Genomic DNA, 22,768 nt, shown 5'->3' with positions numbered 1-22,768 from the left:
CCAGATTTTGCCATCAGATGGGCTTGGGGTTTTCAGAGTTCGGTGGGTTTCATAATAAGGGATGAGGAACTGGGGTCCGGTAGGACGAATGCTGTTGACCGAGCACTCATCAGAGGCCACATGTGGGGCCTGGTGCCTGCATTTTCTCACCCACTCTCTGCAATGATCCCGGCTTGCAGATGAGAAAACGGGCTCAGAGGGTCACACAGCAAACCCAGGTGCAGCCGCCCCAGAGCTGTAGCCCACCCCCTCCTGCCCTGACTCCAGCACCCCTGTCCATCTGAGGCCACACCCACTGGGCAAGTGAGGAAATAGGGCGGGGAGGGGGCAGAACCCAGTCTGACTTGGCAACCCACTGTTCCCTGGCCCCAGAGATGGGTGACACCGACCTGGGCCCATCCGGGGTGCCCACACACTGGGCCTCGTGCTGACACGGGTTCAGACCCGGCGAGCAGAAGTCCACCAGCTGCTCACAGGTCCTGCCTGGGAGAGAATGGAGCTGCTCTGCTGAGCTCGGCCGGGCAGCCGGACCCAGCAGAGCTCCTGCAGATGTGAAAGCAGGCCCAGCCCACCCGTCCACCACGGGGGCTCCGCGAGTTTGCCCCGCTCGGCTTACCCACATACTGCAGCGGGCACTGGCAGGTATAGTTGCCCACGCCGTCCACACAGACACCCCCATTAGCACAGGCGTGCTCCACGCAGTCATCTGCGTTCACCCCACAGGTTGGCCCTTCGAAGCCGGTGGGACAGGAGCACCTGTGGGGCACGGGGAAGATGGAGAGGCATCTTCTTGGGGCACCGGTCATAACCAGAGCTGTGGGCGCTGTTCCTGGCCACGCCCCTGCTAGGTGTTGGGGAGGTGAGAGCTGAACAAGAATGGCCCTGCCCTCGTGGTCCAGTGGGGAAGCAGGGACAGACCACCACGGGAGGGCTGTGAGTATCAGGACGATGAGAGCAAGAGCCAGGGAGGGGCACAAAGGGACACAGCGGGAGTGGTCAGGGCAGGCTTCCTGAAGGAGGTGATGGGTTAACCAGGGAGCCTGAGAGGGGAGAGCAGGGAGATGCAGCTGGGGCAGAGGGCTAAGCAGAAGCCTGAAGGAGCAGCAGCCTGCTCATCCCTGTAGTGGTTCGGGAGGAGACTTCAGGGATGGGGGAGAATGGAGCTGGGCGAGGGAGTGGGCACCAGGCCGGACGCCCTGGGGATCAGCGAGCTTCAAACAGGAGCGTGCCTTCCCCAGAGATGTGTGGACCAGAGAGAGAAGTCCGAGGAGGTAGCTTCCAGGTGGGCACCTTTCTGCACGAGCTCATCCAGAGACTCCTGCTCCGGGACTCCTGATGCCCGGGGTCCATTAGGAATGCCGCCCAGGGTCCGTTAGGAATACCGCCCCGGGTCCGTTAGGAATACCGCCCCGGGTCCATTAGGAATACCACCCGGGGTCCATTAGGAATGCCCATGTTGAGAAAGGGAGCAGGCAAGTGCTTTGGAGGGCTGAGAGGGCTCAGCTCTGTGCGTGTAAAGTGACTGCAGGGAGACCTCATGGACTTGTCAGCCACGACAGCCCTAAAAATAACACTGATGACAAGTCACTCCGGAGATCCTGGCCTGTGAGCTGGCGAGCGTTTCCACGAACTGAGTGGCATGGCTAAAATAAAATGCCTTCTAATCCCAACCCCTTATTTGTGAGCACAGACTCTCCCAGTGTTTATATCTACACCAGCAAAACAGAACAGGAATAGAGCAGCTATGGCGCCCCTCCCACTGGGACAGTCACCCACTGACATGAGAACCAAGTGAGAGAGGGCAAAATGACCAAAAAAGAGCCCCAGCAATGCCACAAGAAGGAAGAGTGTATCTTTATGTGTAATACTCATGATCACCAATCGCACATTAGCACACAGCTATGTTGCGACTGTTGTTCTCGGCGACTGTGCTGACAGCTCAGGGCTAAAGGGACTTTCCCTCGCAGGCCAGGTCACCAAGAATAAGAAAAAAATCTGGGAAATTTAACGTAGGAACCCATGTTGGTGGCAGTGACGCTGGGCAGGTGTTCTAGAAAAAAAAGCTTCTCAGGCATAAAAATAGATTAGAAAAAAAATGGGGGGGGTGTGAAATGGAAACACAAGTTCAAGTGCAGCGAAATGTGTGACGGTTCCTGCAAAGCCGTTCGGGTCATTTTTAAGTGGCATCAAACTGCGGTGCGATTCCGAGCCGTTGGCGATGGGGAAGGAGCGACTGAAAGCGATGGTTTCATGTTTACTTGGGATAGCACCGGCAATGTCTGGGAGACGGCTTCCTTTGCAATGTGAAATTAAGCTTGCTATGAAACATCTCCACTGCCAATCTAGGGACACGTGAGGAAGCACGAGCTTTAAGAACTTGTTCTGGGGATGTGAAGTCCTGAGGCTTGAAAACCCCTGTTGCAGGACCCGTCCTGAAGTTGACTGTCTCCTGCCAAGGCTTGGGGGATTGGCAGCAGAGGGGTTTTAAGCTGGGGGTGACAGGAGCAGCTTCCCATTTCAGGGGGCAGGACAGCAGCAGGGTCTGCAGATAACAGAGGAGGCCCCGGTGAGCCTCAGGTCCAGGGGTAACTCGGGGAGGCGCCCCCCATCCCGGGACCCAGTCTGCAAGGCCGCCAGGTGCCAGTACATCCTGTAGGGGCCCTGGCTGGGGACTTTAAGGAATGAGGAGGTGGCTTCGCAGGAGCTGCTGGGAGTCTACTGTCAGGATGTGTTGCCAAGGCGACGCCGGGAGGAGAGAGAGGCCATTTAGTGTTTTATTTTTTGCATCAGGTAATTTGGAGGAACAGAGAGGCGGCTCTGGCCACCTCTGCCAGTGGAGTCCACGTCATCTTCTGCAGCGCCCATGTGTTTGGCTGGCAATTTATTTCCAACAACTGAACATTGCACATTCCTTGACAAGCTCTGGGAGGGTGTGAGGGGGTGCGTGTTGAGGTTGGGGACATGGCTTGGATGCCAGTGTCAGCACCGGAATGACTTAGGAGGTGAGCTCCTTAGGTCCAGCCCTTCCCTGTACCCCAGGAAATGGGCTGCTCCTGGTGGGGCCAGGGCGAGTCATGAGACACAGGGGGAGGCAGGGGGCCTCAGGGGAGTGACTAGGACTTGGCCCCACCTTTGGGCAGACCTCACTCACCCAGGGACAGTCTCAGCTGGATGGGAGGCGCTGGCAGCACTGGCATAACCAGCAAGCTCTGCACCTGGGTTTGGAGGCCTCAGGGGTCAATGGAGTCTCAAATGCCCCAACTGGCCTTGGCTGCATATGCCCTGGGCCATGGATTCCCAGTGTCACTGAAGGACTTGTCTGGCCTGCACCAGGAGGCAGCAGGGCAGCTCCAAGCCCCAGCTCAGCCCTCCTCCACCCCACTGTGAGCCTGTGCACTGTGCCACAGGCCAGCACCCTGGCCTCTGTTTTCAGCTCAGCTGGCAAGAAGGGGCTGGCTTGGGACACACAGAGGCCTCTGGCTGTGACTTGAAGTGTGTGCCTGCTCCCCTGAGCCCACCCCACATCGTCCAGAGCACAGGAGACCTGGGCTATCCCTGCTGTTGGGGCCACGGGTACCCAGACAACCCCCACCAAGGCTCCAGCCCTCCTGGGACTCACGTGAAGCCGGCATCCTCGCCCTCCTGTGCCTGGCAGGTGCCGCCGTTCCCACAGGGGCTGCTGAAGCAGCTGTCCGAGGACACCTCACAGTCTCGGCCCTGGGAAGAAAGTCAGTGAGACACGGGGGGTTAGTGCAAGATGGCCAGCCCCTGCGTGGCTCGGCCTCCCTGTCCTAGAAGTTACTTGTTTGCTCATTCATTCATTCATTCGATACCTCATTGATTACAGGTTCGCTCAAGTGCCTGCCCTGAGTCAGTTTAGCAAACACAACAGACATAGGCAACCTGGCCTGGCCCTGGCCTGCAGCGCCCAGAGGAGCCCTCCCCTCCCGGCTCAGCCTGCACTCACCTTATAGCCACTGGCGCAGGTGCACCTGTACCTCTCAAGCACGTCATTGTGGCAGGTGCCCTGGTTCTGGCAGGGGCTGGACAAGCACGGGTCACACTTGGCCTGGACAGCCAGGGTCGGGGGACCTGTGACGAACAGGGTGTTAGTGCAGGGAGGAGGCAGCGGCACGGGACTGGACACAGGGACCCCCATGAGGCCCTGTCCCCAAGGACACTTTGCCCCTCCCTGTATTTCCTCTGGGTCATGTTTAGCCCCTGCACCATCCCCCTCTCTGGCCCCCAGACCCTCCTCTGTTAAATGGGCTCATCACAGCCCGAGCCCTGCAGGGCTGAAAGGACCAAAGCAGCAAATCTTGGCAGGCAGGCAGCGGGAAGCCGGCTCCCACCCCCAATCCCCAGAGGGCACATCCCGCCCAGCGCCATCTGGCTCTGCATGGGGGCCCCACCAGGGAGAAAGGTCCATTTGCCTTAAGTCGCTCCTCTCCAACCTGTGCCAGGGGAGGCCCCACCCCCGTCACCTCCCTGGCTGCAGAGGTGGACGGGCCGCTGGCCGCTAGGGGCTTTAGGATCCAACAAGGCCAGGTCAATGGACTCGAGTCTGCCAAGAGGCAGGAGCACAAACAGGAATGTTAAAAAAAAAAAAAAAAAAAAAAAAAAAAAAAAAAAAAAAGGCCGGCGCCGCGGCTCACTAGGCTAATCCTCCGCCTTGCGACGCCGGCACACGGGGTTCTAGTCCCGGTCGGGGCGCCGGATTCTGTCCCGGTTGCCCCTCTTCCAGGCCAGCTCTCTGCTGTGGCCCGGGAGTGCAGTGGAGGATGGCCCAGGTGCTTGGGCCCCTGTACCCCATGGGAGACCAGGAGAAGCACCTGGCTCCTGGCTTCGGATCAGCGCGGTGCGCCGGCCGCAGCACACCAGCCATGGCAGCTATTGGAGGGTGAACCAACGGCAAAGGAAGGCCTTTCTCTCTGTCTCTCTCTCTCTCTCTCACTGTCCACTCTGCCTGTCAAAAAATTAAATTAAAAAAAAAAAAACCCTTCTCAGGGATGTCTTGGAGAATGCAGGGGGGATTTCTGGGGTCCTGGGGGGTTCTGTTGCTGGATGCAGGTAGGCACAGTCAGCGAACACAACACACCATCAGCTCGTGAGCCGTGTGCTTTTCTGCACACGTGTTCGATTTCAACACAAACTGGAAGCAGAGCTTTTCCTGCCAGCACCAGCCCTGCAGTGTACGCGGAGCACATGTTACCACTGTGACAGCATCCTGCACACGGGTGGCCCGAGGCCTCCTCATTAACCCGTGGCTGTCACTTTCATTTCCCATAGTGGCCTTTGAACTGGTGGGGGGCAGGGGCCTGTACCCTGTGGTCCTCCCCCAGCAGTGCCCTGCACACAAGCTGCGCCAGAGGCAGCTAATCAGCCACCTGGCTCTGCTGGGCAGGGCCTCTGGGGGCGGGGCACCGGCCAATCAATCAATCCCTGGACAAGTGGTTACAGATGCCCCAGGGGCGGAGCCTCCACCACATTCCTGCACCGTAGTCTGCAATTGTCAGGAAGGCAGCAGCCGGTCTGCCAGCTCCAGCAGGGATGGCAAGGACCAGGCTCCCGAGCGCTGCACTGCTGCAGGACTGGGCACTGCCGTAAACACTGCTGCTATTTTTATTTTCCCTACATAATCTCAGGGGAGGATTAAACCCCTGGTAGCCTGAGACTTTTCTGTCTGGCTCTTTTCTCTGCGTTGCATGCAGGACCACATCCTACCAAGCAGCAGGTGCCTTGTTCCTGTCACCTGACTCCCCACCCAGCAGTTACAAGGACGCAGGAGTGTGTGGAAGACCCTGCCAGGGTCAGGTGGGCTCGGGGGTGGGGGTGGGGCCAGCAGCCAGGGGCGGGGACACTGGGCTCACCTTGGCATTCAAACTTCTTGGCGGGCGTGGTGAGGAGCAGCTTGCCCTCCATGTGCGGGGGCCCAGCGCAGCGGGCAATGCCGGGTTCCTTATAGCCAGTCTTCACCCAGCTGGAGAGCCAACGGAGGTGGCAGTCACAGTACAGGGGATTGGCGCCAATGGCCCTGGGGCGGAGGAGGGGGACAAGCAGGCATTTCAGCTTCATGTGCCCCTTGGGGTGCCAAGTTCTGGCAAAAGTCCCAGAAGCCCCCATTTCTGAGGATTTACCAGTTAGCCTGTATGTGAACATTTCACATGCAGTATCTCACTAGGTCCTCACCGCACCCTGCTGTTCCCATTTCACACGTGCAGAAACTGAGGCTCAAAAAGGCCCAAGCACTTGGCCAATACCACACAGAGAAAGGGAGGAGCTGGGATTTGAACTCACGCTTTTGGGGCCAGAGCCCATGGCGAAGGCTCTGCCTGCACAGGTCTGGGGGAGAGAGCGGCCAGCACCCAAGCTGCAGTATGTGCCTCTGGGCCTCTCATCAGCTGCGGTCTTCTTTCCTCCACCTCAGAGGCATGGGGGACTGAGCCTCACGAGGGCTAACTGATTTCCTTGGGGTCCCATGACGAGCCAAGGGCAGCCCCTGGTTTCACAGAGCTGTCCGCCTCGGACGCCCACACCTTGTCATTCTTCTTTTTGTTTTTTAATCAAACAAAGCACATGGGAGTGCATTCGCATTGTGAGCCCCTTTCGAACACTGCATACAAAGCAAGGTCTGGGCCCCACGCCGCACTGGAAATGCACGCAGTGCCACAGAGCTGCACACTGCACACAGGCTCACTTCATATTTCACAACTTTTTCTAAGAGGGCATTGCTAGGTTACCAGCGGGGTGCGAATGGTATAACTCGTGCTGTGATTTGAGTATTCGTCCCTCAGACTCAGGAACGTAGTCCTCAGTCTTCAGCTCATGGTACCAAGAGGGGGGACAGTGCTCGGAGGCAGGGCCTTCGGGAGGTGAGGGTTGGGTCCTTGGGGTGGGGCCCTCAGCACGGCCTCCTGGTGGCTTAAAAGAGACAGGGACTGCTGTGCCCCCTGCTCCTGGCCACTTGCTGCTCTGTGCACACCATCACTCAGCCAGCAGGGACACCATCCCCAGACACCGAGGCAGTGGGGCCCATGCGGGCTTGGGCTGTGAACTCCAGAACCATGATCCAAAGCAAACCTCTTCCCTTTACAAAGCCTCAAGTTATTTCCTAAGAGTGGCGAAAAGCAGACCACACAGCTCTGAGGGAGGGGAACTGGGCGATGCCTATCGAACTACAAATGCAGCTGCCTTGGCATCCAGTGATTGGTTTCTGGGAGTGGATCTCAGATACACCTGTCTGAGCACATAAAGGCACCGGTGCCATAAGGGGCATTGGTTCAAGTCCTGGCTGCTCCATTTCCAATCCAGTTCCCTGCTAATGTGCCTGGGAAAGCAGTGGAATATGGTTCAAATGTTTGGGTCCATGCACCCACATGGGAGACCCAGATGAAGCTCCTGGCTCCTGGCTTTGACCTGGCCCAGCCCTGGCTATTGTAGTCATCTGGGGAGTGAACCAGTAGATAGAAGATCTCTCTCTCTCTCAATCTCTCCCTCTCAATCTCTCTCTCTCTCTCTCTCTCTCTGTGTGTGTGTGTGTGTAATTATCACTTTAAAATAAATTTAAAAAATTTTTAAAGAGCAGATTTGGTCAGGGGGCTCTGTCCTTGTGGATGGGTTCACGGTATTGAGGGGGTTGTGACCTCCATGGGAGGTCTGAGCGTCTCTGTAGAACAGGTACCCAGCTGCAGGACTCAGGTGGCAGGGCAAGTGCATGTGAAGTGTGCAGGGCTGCCCCAGGGAGGCCGCCCTGACTTGCCCTGGCCAGCACTCTGCCCTCGGCACCCACACCAGACGCCACCAACCCTTGCATCGTTGGCTTGGCAAGTTCAGAATTTTCACTAAACCACAGCAACAGAAACGGAGATGGGCAAGATGCGAATTTTGGGGAAGAATGGGGACAAGGTCTTCAACTGATTCAGGAAAATAGAAAAATCAGTGCCTCGTGCCTAGAGTTCAGCAGTCTCGTCGTTACTTTGCAAACAAGGCTGCGTGGTGTGAACGTGAACGGGCATGAGTGTTAAGCAGCCAGTGGACGCACTGCGCTTCCCATCTGTCGTGGGCAGTGCAGAGGCGGGGGTTCTCATGCGGGGCGCACGGCCTGCTGAAAGCTGCAGCAGCTCTGAACAGGAATTCTCCCAAAGCAGCCCGGCTGCCTCCGCACAACCTTACACACCAGGCCGCGCAAGACGCAGACTCTGGCCCCACGCAGCTGCTCTCCGCTCGCCCCGAGAGCCTTGAACGGCTCGCTGAACACTCCTGTGACTGGATAAGACCCTTCGCTCTAGAGAGGGGAGAAAGACAGCATGTACAACCTAGGATGGGCGCCCAGGGAATAACGCAGCCCGGGAAAGAGAGCAGGCTCAACCTCGGCCTGGACTGAATTCTCTCTCCTCACTGCTGACAGCCTCCATCCTGGCTCAGGGACGGGCTGGGCCCCTCCCCCTTTCGTTGGGCAGGACCAGGACCCCACAGAGAAGGTCAAATGCTTTGATTGTGTTGAAGCTCTAGTGTGTTAAATAAAAAACAAAGGCTTTTAAACTGAGCAGAAATACAAAAATTGTGGCATATTTAAAACATTTGCATTCATCAGATAAATATTTTGTATATCAATAACAAGTGCAATATAACATGATCCTGTTATTCAAAAGACGAATACAGAATTTAGTCTAAATATATTTTTATAGTGCACTACAAGGAGTGCGGCCCGGTCATTTATTAGGAACGGTTTCTCCTTTCAGTCCTGTAACTCAATAGGAAAAAATGGCAGAAAGACTAACTCGGAAGCCACGGCAAACACAGCTGGGGGGTATGGATGGGGGGTCCTCGGCTCATCTTAGGATCTCACGATCCCCACACTGATGCCAGTCCAGCCCCACACGTGGCAGCGAAGCGCACTGCAGTTCTAAGTGTCCCTTCCCAACTCTTCATCATAACACGTAAGGGGTAAAGGCCCATAAAGAGCTATCCAGACATAAACCTGGCTGAAGCCACACTCGACTTTCTTGTTTCCGTATCGAGCAGGTGCTGAGCTGGCCCTGAGTCCACCATTTCGAGCTCTAATGGCTGCAAAGACTCGATTTCCGCAGCTGAGAACCATCCTCCCCTCCCGGCAGTGTCTGTAGTTCCCTTTCCCAAGGAGAACCGCCGTGAACTCAGTGGGGAATGGCGAGCCACAGGCCCAGCAGAGGCCTCGTGGGCAGGGGCCAGGCCACTCATCAAACTAAGAGGACCATGGATTCATTCGGGTGTGCACCCCCATAAAAGTACAAATAACCTTGTGTTGTTGATTTTTGGCATGAGTTGGGAATGGCCGAAACAGTAGCCACATCTGCTCATGCCAAGGCCCTGCTGGGCTTCTATTTATGTAACCCGCCCTGAAATAGCCTTCTCGTGGCTGTGTCGGGGTCACCAACTTTGGAGGTCAGCATGCACCGAACTCTCGGAATCTCCTTTACCAGCACACCCTGTCCGGGCCCATCCTAGTCCCAGGCTATTTGTGTGCAACACCATCTCCTCCGCCAAGACTCGAATTGTAGTAGAGGCGGCTCCCCGTGGGCAGGGGCCACAAGCCCTGGGCTGTGCCGGGGGGAGACCAGCAGGCAGCAGTAAATGCTGGACGAATGCCTGCCTGAGTGCCCAAGAAAGGCACAAAACTCAGTGCAAAGGGAATCCAGGAGGAAAGGGATCATCTCTCATCCTGTAAGTGGAACTAATTAAATTATAGTGAACTCCCTTGTGATTCCTGAGTACATATTTGTACATCATTAAAACCAGAGTGTATCATTTTCTTATTCTGCATCTTCACCAAATAATAAATTACAGTGTCATAATAGTCATCAGTATTAATTACTTGCTATTCCATCCTGTGGGAATGGCACAATTTACTTACTCGTTTCATATTTACTTTTCACACCTGCTTCTTAATGAATTTGGAAAGCTAACTTTCCAGTGCAACACCAGTGCTAAACTGGAACGATGAAGAATGACAGTGGGGAGCTTTGGCACAGGATCTGGCACACAGTCGGTATTCCCGGATGCATGGATGGCTGGATGCGTGAACAGATTTTATGGATGGTTCGATGGATGGAAGGAAGGAAGGATGGACAGATGGAGGAAGGGAGGGATGGATGAATGGATGGGTGGATGGATGGTGGGGCAGATGGACAGATAGATGAAAGATGGGCTAACTGTAAAGTAAACATGAAAATAGACAACAGCAGAGAGCCGCGAGGGGATTGAAGCCCCTGGCAGTGAAGAGCTCATAATCACTATGTCATGTTCAAACTCTAAGGGACCTTAGAAATTGTCTTTTTCACAGGTGAGAGAAGAGGTCTAGGGAGAATATATTACCTGAGATCCCACTGCAAATTGATGGTGGGACAAGGATCTAAAGCCCTGAGTCTTGATTCTTAGTGCAGGGGTTGAAATGTGGTGATCTCAGCTTCCACCACACCCTTGCCCCACAGACCCCTCGTCCACACTGCCAGCGGGCAAGAGAGGCCCTGGCCAGCGTCACAGCGGGCAAGAGGGCCGCACAGGCACACGGCACATGGCATAGGCACATGGCATAGGCACATGGCACACAGCACTGTGGGGACCCGGAAACCGGAGGATGACTCTCGGCTGACCTTGACTCCTTAGGGAACCTTGGGCCCATTCTTCCCTATGAAGTGCCTGTGGCCAGAGTGAGTGCAGCGAGTCCATGCCACTCTTTTATATCCCTTGACTCCTTCCAAGTGTTTAAGAGATCCTACAAGCAGCAGCAGCTCTGGAGTGCAGCACATGGATGCACGAGTGCACATGCGTGTACACGCCCTGTCGCCTGCGCACATGCACACACACCCTACTGCAGTGCGGACACACTGTCCAGGCCACAGCCAATTTCCACCCCACACCCAGTGCGGTAACAGCAGCGCCGATCCACAGAATGGCTTCATAACAGTGGTCGGTTTCTTTCTCATGGGTGCTGTTTGGTAGAGAAATGGGGCCCAGCTGCAATTAACAGGCACTTCTAATTGCTAATGAGGGGACCTAGCTCTGTAACCACTGCTAACCGCATCTTTCCTTACTGGTTTACTTCTTGTCAGTTGGGTCTGGCCTCAGGCCCGAGGTCACTTTCTCCTAGAGAAAGTCTGAATGTACAGGTAAGTGTAGACGCCACACTTGGTTTTGAAGCTTCAGTTATTGTTTGAAATGCATTGTTTTTCACTTCCCCTCGAAAAACAGCGCCCCTAGATTTTGAGCACACACTCACGTGGTACTCGCGTGGCACTTGCATGGTACTCGCGTGGTACCCACTTCCCAAGGGGAAGGAGGGCGGGGGCCAGCCGCACGTTAAATCCCAGGCGTGAGTGCTGCCATGAGGGGGTCTCCGAGGTGAGACAGGTGACCCAGATGCTTGAAAGGGCCTGGCGGGGAAGGTGCAGAGTCCAGGCAGATACCTGGCTGACACCCGGCTATGCAGGGAGCCTGAGCGGTCCCGACAGCAGCGGCCCGAGCACCCCACAGAAACAAGCTCTCTAGAGAGCATCTGCAGTCCAGGTCCTCAGAATTCCTAGAGGCTAATAGCCACAGAAATGAGCTCGCAACACCCTAAGTTACCAGGCACAGGTGCAAACGAGCTCCTGCGACTTCCAGTCAGCGGGAAGAGACAACAGTGGCCCTGCCTGGCCTGCGGCTGGAGTCACCCTCTCCAGCCAGACTCACTCCTGCCTCCCACCCCATCGGCCTCCATATGACACCCCTGGTTGTCCACAACTCTCCTTTCAAAGCTCCCTGCTGTCCACAAAATCAAGTCCAAACTCCTTAGCGTGACACAAGGCCCTTCCCAACAGGACTCCAAAGTCCCTCTCCAGTCTCATCTCTTCCCACTCCACATTTTCTTCCCCTAATACCCTTTGTCCTGGGCTGGATGACACAGCACCCCAAGGCATGCCCTTGGCTTCCTGCCTCTGTGCCTTCACACATGCTGTTCCTTCTTCCTGGAATGCCCTTCCCTCCTCTGCAAGTAGATTGTGCCACCTCTGTGGAGCAAGGGCACCTCCTCGGAGTCAGTCTCCACTTCCTTCCAGCTGCCTTGATAACATCCCCAGTAGCCACAGAGGCCGGAAGTAAATTCTAGTAAATTCTTCTGCACTTGACTCACTCTGTCACCCAGGAGGTCACTGAGAACAGAACAAACAGCAAGCTTTGGAATCAGACACGCCTAGTTTAAATCCTGCCCCTCATACCCTAGCTTTATGGCCTAGAGAAGTTGCTTAACTGTTCAGAATCTGAAACTGGAAAGTGGAAACAATAAATCCTGCCACCTAGGACAGCCCCTACCCCTCCCATACCCATGGCAGACATTGCTAATCGATCACCACACTCGTCCCACGGAGTCCAGACTGGCCCTGGAATCTTCAGTACTGTGCTTGGGGCACTTCCTGCCAATCGGAGGGAGCTGATGCATCGCACAAAACTCACCTCCTGGATCAGTCACAGAGTAAGTGAGTCACCCAGATAAAGTCCACAGCATGGCATTTGACCGGAACAGATCTTCCAAGAGCAACACCCACTGTTTTATTTCCTCAAGCCTGAGATTGTTAGATGCACCACTTATGTAACAGGCATTGGGAGGGGCGGAGAAACATCTCCATATTAAATATGCACATCATTTTAAGATACGTTCTGATTTTAGAGATTAACACATGGAAGGGTGGGCATTTGGTGCAATTTAGTTACTGCCTGGGACACCCACGTCCCACATCAGAGAGCCTGGCTTGAGTCCGGGCTCCTCTGCTTCAGATACAGCTTCTTGCTAATGCACACCCTGGAGGCAGCAGGTGACAGCTCCAGTATTTTGGTTCCTGTCACCCACGTGGGAAATCCAGATGGAGTTCTGAGCTCCCAGCCCTGGCTGTTGCAGGCATTTGGGAAGTGAATCAGTGGATGTCAGACCTGTCTCTCCATCTCTCTCTCTCTCTCTCTGTCTCCCCTCTTTCTCTGTAACTCTTTCAAATGCATAAATAAATCTAAATAAATAACACTTCGTTGAACACTGCAGTACGAGCAGCTGTTTGAGTCCCTGTTCTCAGTTCTTTTTAGCAAGCTCAGGAGTGGAACTGCTGGGTCCTGTGTTAATTCTAGGTTGAGCGCTTTGGTGAATCAAGTCTCCGGCTTTCAAAGAATCCTCACGGCACTACCAGCTAAACAGTCTGGGGAGCAAGCCTGCATCAGCTACACCACCTCTCAGAGGAAGTAAATTTCTGGAGCTTGTCCCTCTCTGGGCACAGGCAGGCACAGGTTACTGGCGTGGCACGTGGGTCCGGAGCCTGCCTCCCACCATCTATCAGGTCTAGGACTTGAGGCCAGCTCCTCTCTTCCTCTGGGCCTGTCCCTGGCGTGCAAAACGAGATGACAGCAGCCATGGTGGAGGCTTCCTTGGAGCACTCATTAGCTAAAGGAGGCAGGGTGTTTAGCAATCAATAAATGGCCACTGCCACTTTATACTGTGGTGACAAGCCATCCTCCTCCGCCACTGCCAAGTCCGGTGGCCCGCCAGAGTGCACGTGGGGAGTCCACCAGTTTACTCTCGGGATGGGGCAACCAAAGCTCTGACACCCTGAGGAGGAGGGTCTTCCTTGCAGCCCAAGTGCTGGTCAAGGGCAGAGAGGCCGGGGCTACTCACAGGTGAGACAGGGAGGTCACGTCCGTGAAGGTGCCCTCTTGGAGGGTGGCGACGTCGTTGCCGTGGAGGGACCTGAGGGAGAAGGGGCTGCTGGGACTTGGTCCAGGGATGGGTGACGTGGTGAGGGCAGGCCCAGCCCTCTGCAGGATGGGGGCCTGCCTTGCCAGTCCCTCCTCTGGCTACCAGTGCCGTGGGGAGGTGGCGCAGCTCAGGGCCCCTAGGCTGCTGGCCACAGGGAGGACACAGGGAGCCTGCAGTAGGGCAGGTGGACCACCCACCCTGTCTCTGCCATGGTCATCAGCCCAAGCATGGGGTTTACAAGTGCATCACAGGCAGCCGTGCTCACCCCATGCCCCGGCTCCCTTAGCCGGGATGCTGAGGGCAGACGACTGAGTCCACTAGTGTGGGTGGAGCTGGAAGAATGTCACCTCACCCTGGTGGACTTGCAGGGGCCATGGTAATGACACAAGGGCTTTTGCTCTCTCTCTCTCTCTCTCTCTCTCTCTCACACACACACACACACACACACATCACAAACTCAACTTGGGGGTGACAGCAATCGCCATCTCCTGGATCTTTTCCCATGCGTTACTCAGTGCCATCAGGGGCTGGAGTGAGGGCGCTCTGGTCTCCCACCACTGGACAAGCACGGGCCCTGCTGGGGCCCACACCTGCCTGTCGGGTGGCAGGGCCCTCGGTGGGTGGGTTCCCGGAGGACAGAAGAGGGAAGGGACTTACAGCAGGCGCAGGGAGCGGAGGCCCTGGAAGGCCAGCGGAGGGATGCACTGCAAGGCGTTGTAGCTGAGGATCCTGCGAGAGGGAAGAAGGAAGCAGGCAGCATGACAGCCACAGCCCCGCCCTGCAGGTGCAGGACTCAGCAGCTCCGCGTGGGGAGCAGGGAGCAGAGCTGCTGGCTGGATGCTGGCTGAGGTCTGCTCGAGGGTATAGCTGACCTTGGAGCGTCCCCTAACCCTTTCTTCCTCCATCAGCTGTAATACAGGGACCCAGGGGCCACTGCTGTGGCTTAGCGGGTAAAGCCACCACCTGCAGTGCCGGCATCCCATGTGGGCGCTGGTTCATGTCCTGGCTGCTCCACTTCCAATCAGAGAGAGCAAAAGCCCTTGTGTCTCTGCTGTGGCTGGGAAAGCAGTAGAAGATGGCCCAAGTCCTTGGGCCCCTGCACCCACGTGGGAGACCTGGGTGGAGTTCCAGGCTCCTGGCTTTGGCCAGGCCTAGCCACAGGCATCATGGCCATTTGGGAAGTGAAGCAGTGGATCAAAGATCTCTCTCTCTCTCTCTCTCTCTCTCTGTAACTCTGCCTTTCAGATAAATAAAATAAATCCCATTGAGTTCTGTGGAGTTCAGTTAGCGGCAGCAGGCAAATACCTCAGAATGTGGGTACAAAGCTGTCAGAGGGCTCTGCTCACAGCAGTGCGAGCTGGGAGCCACCCCAGCGGCCACCACCAGTGAGTGCAGGAGGCAGGGCTGGCATCGCCCTGCAGAGGTGCTGTCTCGGCTTCATCCAGCACATGGAGCTCACACACGAGGGCAGGCCCAGGCAGCCAGGTGCAAAGAAATGACCCAATTTACACCTGGCTAAAAATGGGCAAAATCACACCAACGCTGTTCAGAAGCACACATATGGATGGCAATACTATTTAAAATGCCTAAAAAGTGACCATGATAAGGTCAGAACAGGGGGTCGGGGGGCTTGGGGTGCTCAGGGTGTTCTAAGTATCTACATGCGTGCCAGTTTCACGATTGCTAGATACACTGTGCTTTCATATTTTTTGTACTTTTTTGTGTATTTTGTGTATTTTCACAGTGAAAGATGTTTTCTAAAAGCTTTTTAGGTGCCAGCACTGTGGCATAGTAGGCTAAGCCTCCTCCTGCTGTGCCGGCATCCCATATGGACGCCGGTTCTAGTCCCAGCTGCCCCTCTTCAGATCCAGCCCCCCGCTATGGCCTGGGAAGGCAGTAGAAGATGGCCCAAGTCTGTGGGCCCCTGCACCCATGTGGGAGACCCAGAGGAAGCTCCTGGCTCCTGACTTCGGATTGGCGTAGCTCCGGCCATTGTTTCCATTTGAGGAGTGAACCTGAAGATGGAAGACCTCTCTCTCTGTCTCTTCCCCTCTCTCTCTGTAACTCTGCCTCTCAAACAAATAAATAAATCTTTTTTTTTTTTAAAAAAAAGCTTTTTAGATGCTCAGGCTCTGGTCCACTCTCTGGAGGGGGAGGGTGCCTACAGGCCCCTGGGGAGTGACGAGGGAGCCGCACCACCGGCAGGCTGGGGCTGGGGAGGTCTCAGCAGCTGTGGCCCCAGCCCCACCCCCACCCCTGCGGGACTCACAGCGTGGTCAGCTGGCTCATGTTGGTGAAGGAGGAATTGCTCAAGGAACTGATCTTGTTGTTGCTCAGGTCCCTGGAAGAGGCAAGGGCAGCATGGTTTAGAAGAACCCAACCCTGGCTCATTTGCACGGTTTCTTCCCCTCCCTCTCTGCCTGAGCCCTGCCCCCACCCCTCCAGTTAGCTGAGCCAGGGCCCCTCTGGCACTCCCAGGGCTGAAGTAGGGGTGGGGAGGAGCACTGGGCCCCCTGAATCCCTCCGTGTCCCCAGGGCTTCTGCCTCACTCCTCACCCCACACCCCTGCACCTAGAGCTGCCTGGCCCCTCTCCAACACAGAACGGCTCCCACCAAGGCTCACCGCCACCTCTCCAACTGTGAGAGGCAGTGGCCTCTCCATTCTGTTCCTGGCCCTGTGCAGGGGTGGGCTCACTGGCACTCCAACATCCTGTGAGGGTGCCCGTGACCCCATGTTACCAGTTAAGACCCAGAGTCTAGGAGTAATGAACTCCGCGGGTCAGAGGCAGCCCACGGGCCAGCCCCAGCCCACCACCCTGGGCCCGGCCCACGCCTGCCCTTCCCGCCCCTTCTCTCCCGTGCCCCTCACTGACTGCCCGCTCCTCCTGCCTCACTGGCCGTTTCTTTGCCTCCTGAGGCCCGCGGCCCTTGTCCGCTCAGGTCTCTCTGGGATGCTCTCGTACTGATGGAGCCCTGTCCCGTGGCCCGGCCTGGCTGCTGGTGGAGCCCTGCTCTGGCTGACGGCCCTCAGACAGCAGATCAGGGGCTCATGCCTTAGTGTCCAGGCTCTGACGACCACGGGCACGGCCCCCACCCATGTCTCATCGCCTCTCTCACACCTGCCCCACCTGTCCAGCCAGTGTCACCTCCCTCCTGGGGCCTCCCTCACACTCTAACTTCACCTTCCACAGGGGCAGGCACCACCACAAGCTTTCTGGAACACAAACCTGACCGATCACGTCCCTACCAGAGCCCAGCAGCGGCTCCTGTCCCCCTACAGGGCAAACTGCGGGCTTGCAGCATGGCCACCTCCAGGGCCTCCGGCTCCGGCCGCCGTCCCCCAGGCCTCGCAGGCTGCGGATTTACTCCCCTTCCTGGGATTCTCTGAGCATCCCGCGACTCCGTTCCCTGGCTGTCCTATTTCTATGCCCACTGGTGAACACTGCCGCATTTTCAGTGTGCTGCTCTCCCAAGCCCTAGCCTGGGCACATCAGCCTTCTCTGAGCCACAGCCCCCCTCTGCCTTTGCTCTGGCGGCCCCTCTCACCCTCCGGCTTTCTGTGCCCCCACTCCTCTCTCCAGCACCCTCTCTAAGCCACGCGGTCTGGGGCGGGCCCAGGACTTGGCCCATGCCGCTCTTGGCTCGGGAACGTTTAGACGTGAAACAGTGTGCCCTGCCCCCTCCTCCAGCGGCCTTTGCTCTGACTCCTCTCGGTCAGCACTGCTTCCTGCGCTTGGGGATGTACTCAAGCGCTTCGCTGAACAGCAGTGCACTTGGAGGCGCCTCCTTGTACCAGGAGGCGGCGCTACTGCAGCCCTGGGAGGCAGTGCCATGGCGCGGACCGGCAGATCGAAGGCCTCCATCCCCCCACGCTCAGCAGGTGCATCCCAGCCACCGGTGCAGCTGCTGCTACAGAGAAAGCGGGCAGGTGAAGTCTCTTTCTTTGGCACTTCGTCATCAGTCACTGAATCAACAGAGCCAGTCCCAGTGGGATGCTGAAGACACATCCATGAGGTCCTCAAGCCAAGACAGAGACGTTGGAGCTGCCAAGGCCTGATGGCCAGTGCTGCTGCAAGTGGCTGCCCCGGAACTGTTATCAGACCCCGACAAGGAACCAGCACGCCACGGAGTACACACTGCTTTCCCAGGAACTTTCTCCGTGAAGGAAGCAGGAGGCTGAGTCACATCCTGGTGCAAGTTCCTTATCTAATTACAAACCCGCTGCCAGCTGTCCCAGCGACCACAACGCGCAGCCCTGCGCCACCCCCACGCTAAGGTGGAGCTTTCTCTGGACTTCTTTCTGGCAGAACCTGGTCAGTGAGCAGATGAAGACCAGTGAGGGCTGATTAGGCCGGAAGGCCAAGAGCAGGGGAACTCTGCACCTCCCCGGTAGTGGAGAGGGTCAACGTGTGGAAACAACAGAAGGGCAGCCGTCAGAGAGAGGAGAACGTAGCTGCCTTATTCCACACTGGCTTCAGAGGCCAAGACTGCATGGAGAGGAAGGTCCCCTTTGCCATCTACTTCTGTCCCAGCCCCTGTCCTTGCGAAGAGAACCCACATCAGCTCCAGGGAGGGTTGGGAGATGGCTTGGAGTCCCATCTAATGGGGCCAGAACAATGCAATTCCCAAGCAAGGCCACTAGGTGGCAAACAGCTCTGCGCACAGATGTTCCTGGGGGAAGGAGTTAGGGGCACAAACACAGGGTCTGGAAGAAATTCCAGGAAAGCTGGAGCCTGTCCTCTGAGCAGGCCTGGATACTCACACGAGCTGCAGGAACTTGAAGGTGGACAGCTGGCCTGGAACCTGCGTGAACTGGTTCCCGTCCAAATAGCTATGGAGAGAAAACAGCAGGGTTACACAGCGGGATGACTCTGCCGGCAGTGCCCCATCTCTGGCCAGAACCTTCCCTGAGCCACTCCCCACTCAGAACCGCTCATTGGAGGAGAAAAGAAGCCCACTGATTAGGCCGTTAGAGATGCCACCTACAGAACTTGTTAAAAGCCACTGTACGTGTGAACACTTGGCACAGCTGTTAGGATGCTTCCTGGGTCAGCTGCATCCCACATCTGAGGGCCTGGTTCCAGTCCTGGCTCCTCTGCTTCCGATCCTGCTCCCTGCTAATGCGCACCCTGGGAGGCAGCAGATGACGGCTCAAGTACTTGGGTCCCTGCCACCCACGTGGGAGACCCAGGTTGAATTCTGGGCTTCCGGTTGGGCTTGGCCCAGACCTGGTGCAGCCATTTAGGTAGTGAACCAGTGGACAGATGATTTCTCTTTCTGTCTCTGTCTGCTTTTCAAAAAAGCCCCCAAAACAGAAGAAAGCCACTGAGCTGCAGTCTCTTCCCTGACTCCCCCTCCCCCACTCTGCTCTCTCCCTGGCCACACGGGCCTGGTTTGCAGGATCAGCCCTCACAGCTCCCAGGGCCGGCAGTCCCTGGGGGATGGCAGGTGGCCTGTCCCAGGGAAGCCCCAGACTCAAACACTCCCAAGGCAGCTTGCCTTCACTCCACAGCCCCTCACGTCCCTGCCCGCCTGCGCACACTGGGCCCCCACTGGTGCTGCTCTTCAGCCCTGGGGAGCAGGGCCCCCTCGGCGGGCTCCTCCTGCAAACAGGCCCTTTGCATTTGCTCCCCCCCCCCCCGCCAATGCCCCACCCCTACCAGGCTGCACACCGTCACCAGTGCCTGGGGCCCTACAGCCATCTCCTTCCCCTCTCCTTCCTGCTGGCTCCCACTGTATCCACGTCCACCCGAGTCACTGCCCTGAGACCAAGCCCACCCACAGCCTCCCCAGGTTCACCGCCACAGGCCAGTGCATGGGCTTCAAGAAGCTCTGGGTCTGCCCGCCTCCCCGCTCCCCCACCAGGAGACTGGAAGTTGCCCGGCATGACTCAAGTGAACAGCCCTCCCCACCCGCCACCCACAGGGAGTGCAGGGGAGACAGGTTTTCCTGGGAGTCCCGCGGGCAAAGGCAGCAAGGACCCCAGGGTGCGCTGTTTCCTGAGCAGCAGTCCAGCCGAAGGGATGTCCACCTCGGGGTCATTTCCAGCAACAAGACCGAGACCGACTGAACACTCCAACGAAAGGGGATTTGTTACCGGGATCACGGTGGGCTTGTGTGAAGAGCATTACGTTGCTGGTTAAAGAAATCACGCGTGTGAGAACTGGCACGCCTGACGGAACTGCTTGTGGTAAGTTTCGTTCCGTGGAAGAGGTAAGGTTACTCCTTATCTTCCAGGCAGAGCTTAAAGGGATGACTCCGGGGACAACACGGGGACTTGGGACAGCAGAGGGGGCGTCAAAGAGAAGCCCAGGGCTCTGACCCCAGCTCCCGGCCAGCTCGTGGCTACCACCAGGGCCCTGCCCAGAGGGAAGTGCTCCCACTGTCCCCACCCAGGGGGCCCACGTGGAGGGCGCGAGCCTCGGGCTACTCACAGTTCTGTGACGTTCTTGGGGATGCCCACGGGCAGGGCCCGCAGGTGTTTGTTGCTGCATCGCACGACGGTGTCCAGGCAGGCGCACTCCTGGGGGCACTGCGGGCGGGGCAGGCAGCCCCCCTCCTCCTGGCCTAGGGAGGGGCAGCGAGAACCGGTCAGTGGGGAGCCTGGGCCTTCCAAGGGCCTCCTGCAGCCAGGGCCGAGCCCCAGGGCCCTCGGAACAGAGCCCCTTCTCTGACAACGCCTCGGTCAAAGTCTCCTGGGCACAGCCCCAGCCATCACCAGAGCCAAGCCCCTGGAGCAGTTCTGAGCTTGAACTTGATCTTGGGCAGGCCCCCTCCACCTGGGGGACAGGGCAGGGTGGAGCGAGGCAACCACACTGGTTCTCAAGCACCCACCGCAGTCCTGGGCAGCATGGCGTCAACCCACAGAGGGCGGGCATCACGGGCACATAGACCAGCGTCTCTCTTTTCCTTCTCAGTTCATAGAGAGAGCCCAGGACCCAGTGCGGCGCCTGGCACACAGCAGCCGTCAGAACAGATTAGCTGAGGGGTGGGTGTTTAGCTTCATGGGGAAGATGCCCAGGTCCCTCGTGGGTGTGCTCCGGCTCGCGACCCCAGCTCCCTGTGGGTGCAGACCCTGGCAGGCAGCGGTGCTGGCTCAGGACTGCGTCCCTGCCTCCTTCACGGACGGGATATCTGGATGGAGTTCCTGGCCACGGGCTTCAGCCCTGGCCCTGCCCCAGCCCCTGCGGGCACTGGGGAGTCAACCGGTAGATGGGAACCTGCTCTCTCTCTCTCCCTGCCCCTGTAGTTAATTAATTAAAAAGAGAACAGATGAGCCAGGTGAATGAGTTTCTATCAGTCGGAGACCTATAGAGGCTCAGCGGCTTGCTCAGCGGTAAGGCTGGGCTGAGGTGACGCAGGCTCGGGGTCCGAGCCGACTCTGGCAGGCGCAGAATCTGGGCTTTGGCTCCCACCATATTTACCCACTCATTTACTTATTTGATAAAGATTACAGTGCACCCTCCATGGCCCTTTGTTTCTCTGCTCAGGGACTAGGGATGATAAAGATTCCATGGTCAGAGATGGCAACCACACTAGGAGACAGGTGGCTGTCAGTTACCGAGGGAGGACCAGCCACACGCAGGATCCTCAAAACATCTCTCTTGGGGTGTGCTACTATGAGCGCATTTTACAGTGAGGAATCTGAGGCCAAGTGGTTAAGTAGCTTGCCCAAGGTCTCCCAGCCTGGAAGTGATGGCACCAGGACAGGGATCCAGGCCGGCTGCCTCTGGAGCCTGCCCTCTTGACCACCTACTGCTTCCTAGCAGCAACCAAGGGGGAACCCGGCACACAGATATGAAAGCCAGTGACAAAGACGGGTGGGCAGAAGTCTCAATTCTCCTAGGGCAACAGCACAGCCCTCCACACTGCGGCTCCCAACACACCACGGTGCACCACATCACAAGTCTTCCCCAGGCAGCCCTGCAAGACTCCACACGTGTCCTGCACGTGCACACAAGCACACAGCAAGGTCCCGGGGAGCCCAGGTTGGGGAGCGGACAGGTGACGTCCAGGGCGGTGGCTGGGAGGCGGGCATCTCAGCGAGCCTGAATTCTCCTGTGTGTTGTTAGGGCTGCTGTTTGTAAGGAATGAGGGAGGATGTATCACTTTTGTGACAAGAAAACTACAAAGAACCTGGTTCTTGGGAAAAAAAAATTCCTTCAGCAGACAGGTGATGGCATGAAAAAATATACAGAATTATAGTTAGATTTTTTTTTTTGGACAGGCAGAGTGGATAGTGAGTGAGAGAGACAGAGAAAGGTCTTCCTTTTTGCCGTTGGTTCACCCTCCAATGGCCGCCGTGACCGGCACACTGTGGCTGGCGCACCATGCTGATCCGAAGCCAGGAGCCAGGTGCTTATCCTGGTCTCCCATGGGGTGCAGGGCCCAAGCACTTGGGCCATCCTCCACTGCCCTCCCAGGCCACAGCAGAGAGCTGGCCTGGAAGAGGGGCAACCAGGACAGAATCTGGTGCCCCGACCGGGACTAGAATCCGGTGTGCCGGCGCCACAGGTGGAGGATTAGCCTATTGAGCTGTGGCGCCGGCCATTATAGTTAGATCCTTAAAATTCTGAATTAAAAAAAAAAAAAAAAAAAGACTGGGGGAGGGGGTGCTGCTGGCGCTGTGGCACAGCAGGTCAAAGCCCAGCCTGCAGTGGCGGCATCCCAGGTGTACCCCACCGGCGGAGGGAAGGAGGAGAGCGGCCGCCTGGCAGACGGGGAATCCAGAGCACACAGGCGGCCACGTACCCGGACGGGACGCAGAGGGCCCCCTTGCATTTGAAGCACAGGGCCACCCCGGAAGTCTGGAGGGCTCAGGAGCAGCCCAGGGGCAGGGCATTGGGCTATGTGTGTTCACATAGAACAGAGGACGCGAACATGTGTCCTGTGCTTTTCCCCACAACAGGCTAAGGGGTGACATCGCTTCCCCCCTCCTACCCACGCTTTCCTGCTCTGTGACCGCAGGCCGTGCTTGCTCCCACAACCGTGCCACAGCACCGCCAGGCAGGGCTG

At 57.2% G+C, this 22,768-nt stretch overlaps 1 protein-coding gene across 2 annotated transcripts in view; it reads right to left on the bottom strand.

Moving 5' to 3' along the window:
* SLIT1 (slit guidance ligand 1) overlaps positions 1-22,768 on the bottom strand; it is a 168,127-nt gene that overhangs the window by 13,157 nt on the left and 132,202 nt on the right. For both annotated transcript variants that reach the window (XR_011382336.1, XM_051823458.2), the window contains exons 21-30: positions 20,188-20,320; positions 18,516-18,584; positions 16,023-16,094; positions 14,411-14,482; positions 13,673-13,744; positions 5,871-6,034; positions 3,968-4,092; positions 3,620-3,717; positions 617-756; positions 390-483 (exon numbers count right to left, since the gene is read on the bottom strand). Coding sequence is in view for 1 of the 2 variants with exons in the window: in XM_051823458.2 (XP_051679418.1) it covers positions 390-483; positions 617-756; positions 3,620-3,717; positions 3,968-4,092; positions 5,871-6,034; positions 13,673-13,744; positions 14,411-14,482; positions 16,023-16,094; positions 18,516-18,584; positions 20,188-20,320 (1,039 nt within the window). In the remaining variant the exon portion in view is untranslated. The remainder of the gene's footprint in view (positions 1-389; positions 484-616; positions 757-3,619; positions 3,718-3,967; positions 4,093-5,870; positions 6,035-13,672; positions 13,745-14,410; positions 14,483-16,022; positions 16,095-18,515; positions 18,585-20,187; positions 20,321-22,768) is intronic.

Source organism: Oryctolagus cuniculus, chromosome 15, assembly GCF_964237555.1.
Source record: "Oryctolagus cuniculus chromosome 15, mOryCun1.1, whole genome shotgun sequence".
Classification (NCBI taxonomy): Eukaryota; Metazoa; Chordata; class Mammalia; order Lagomorpha; family Leporidae; genus Oryctolagus; species Oryctolagus cuniculus.
This window is presented reverse-complemented; position numbering and strand designations above follow the sequence as displayed.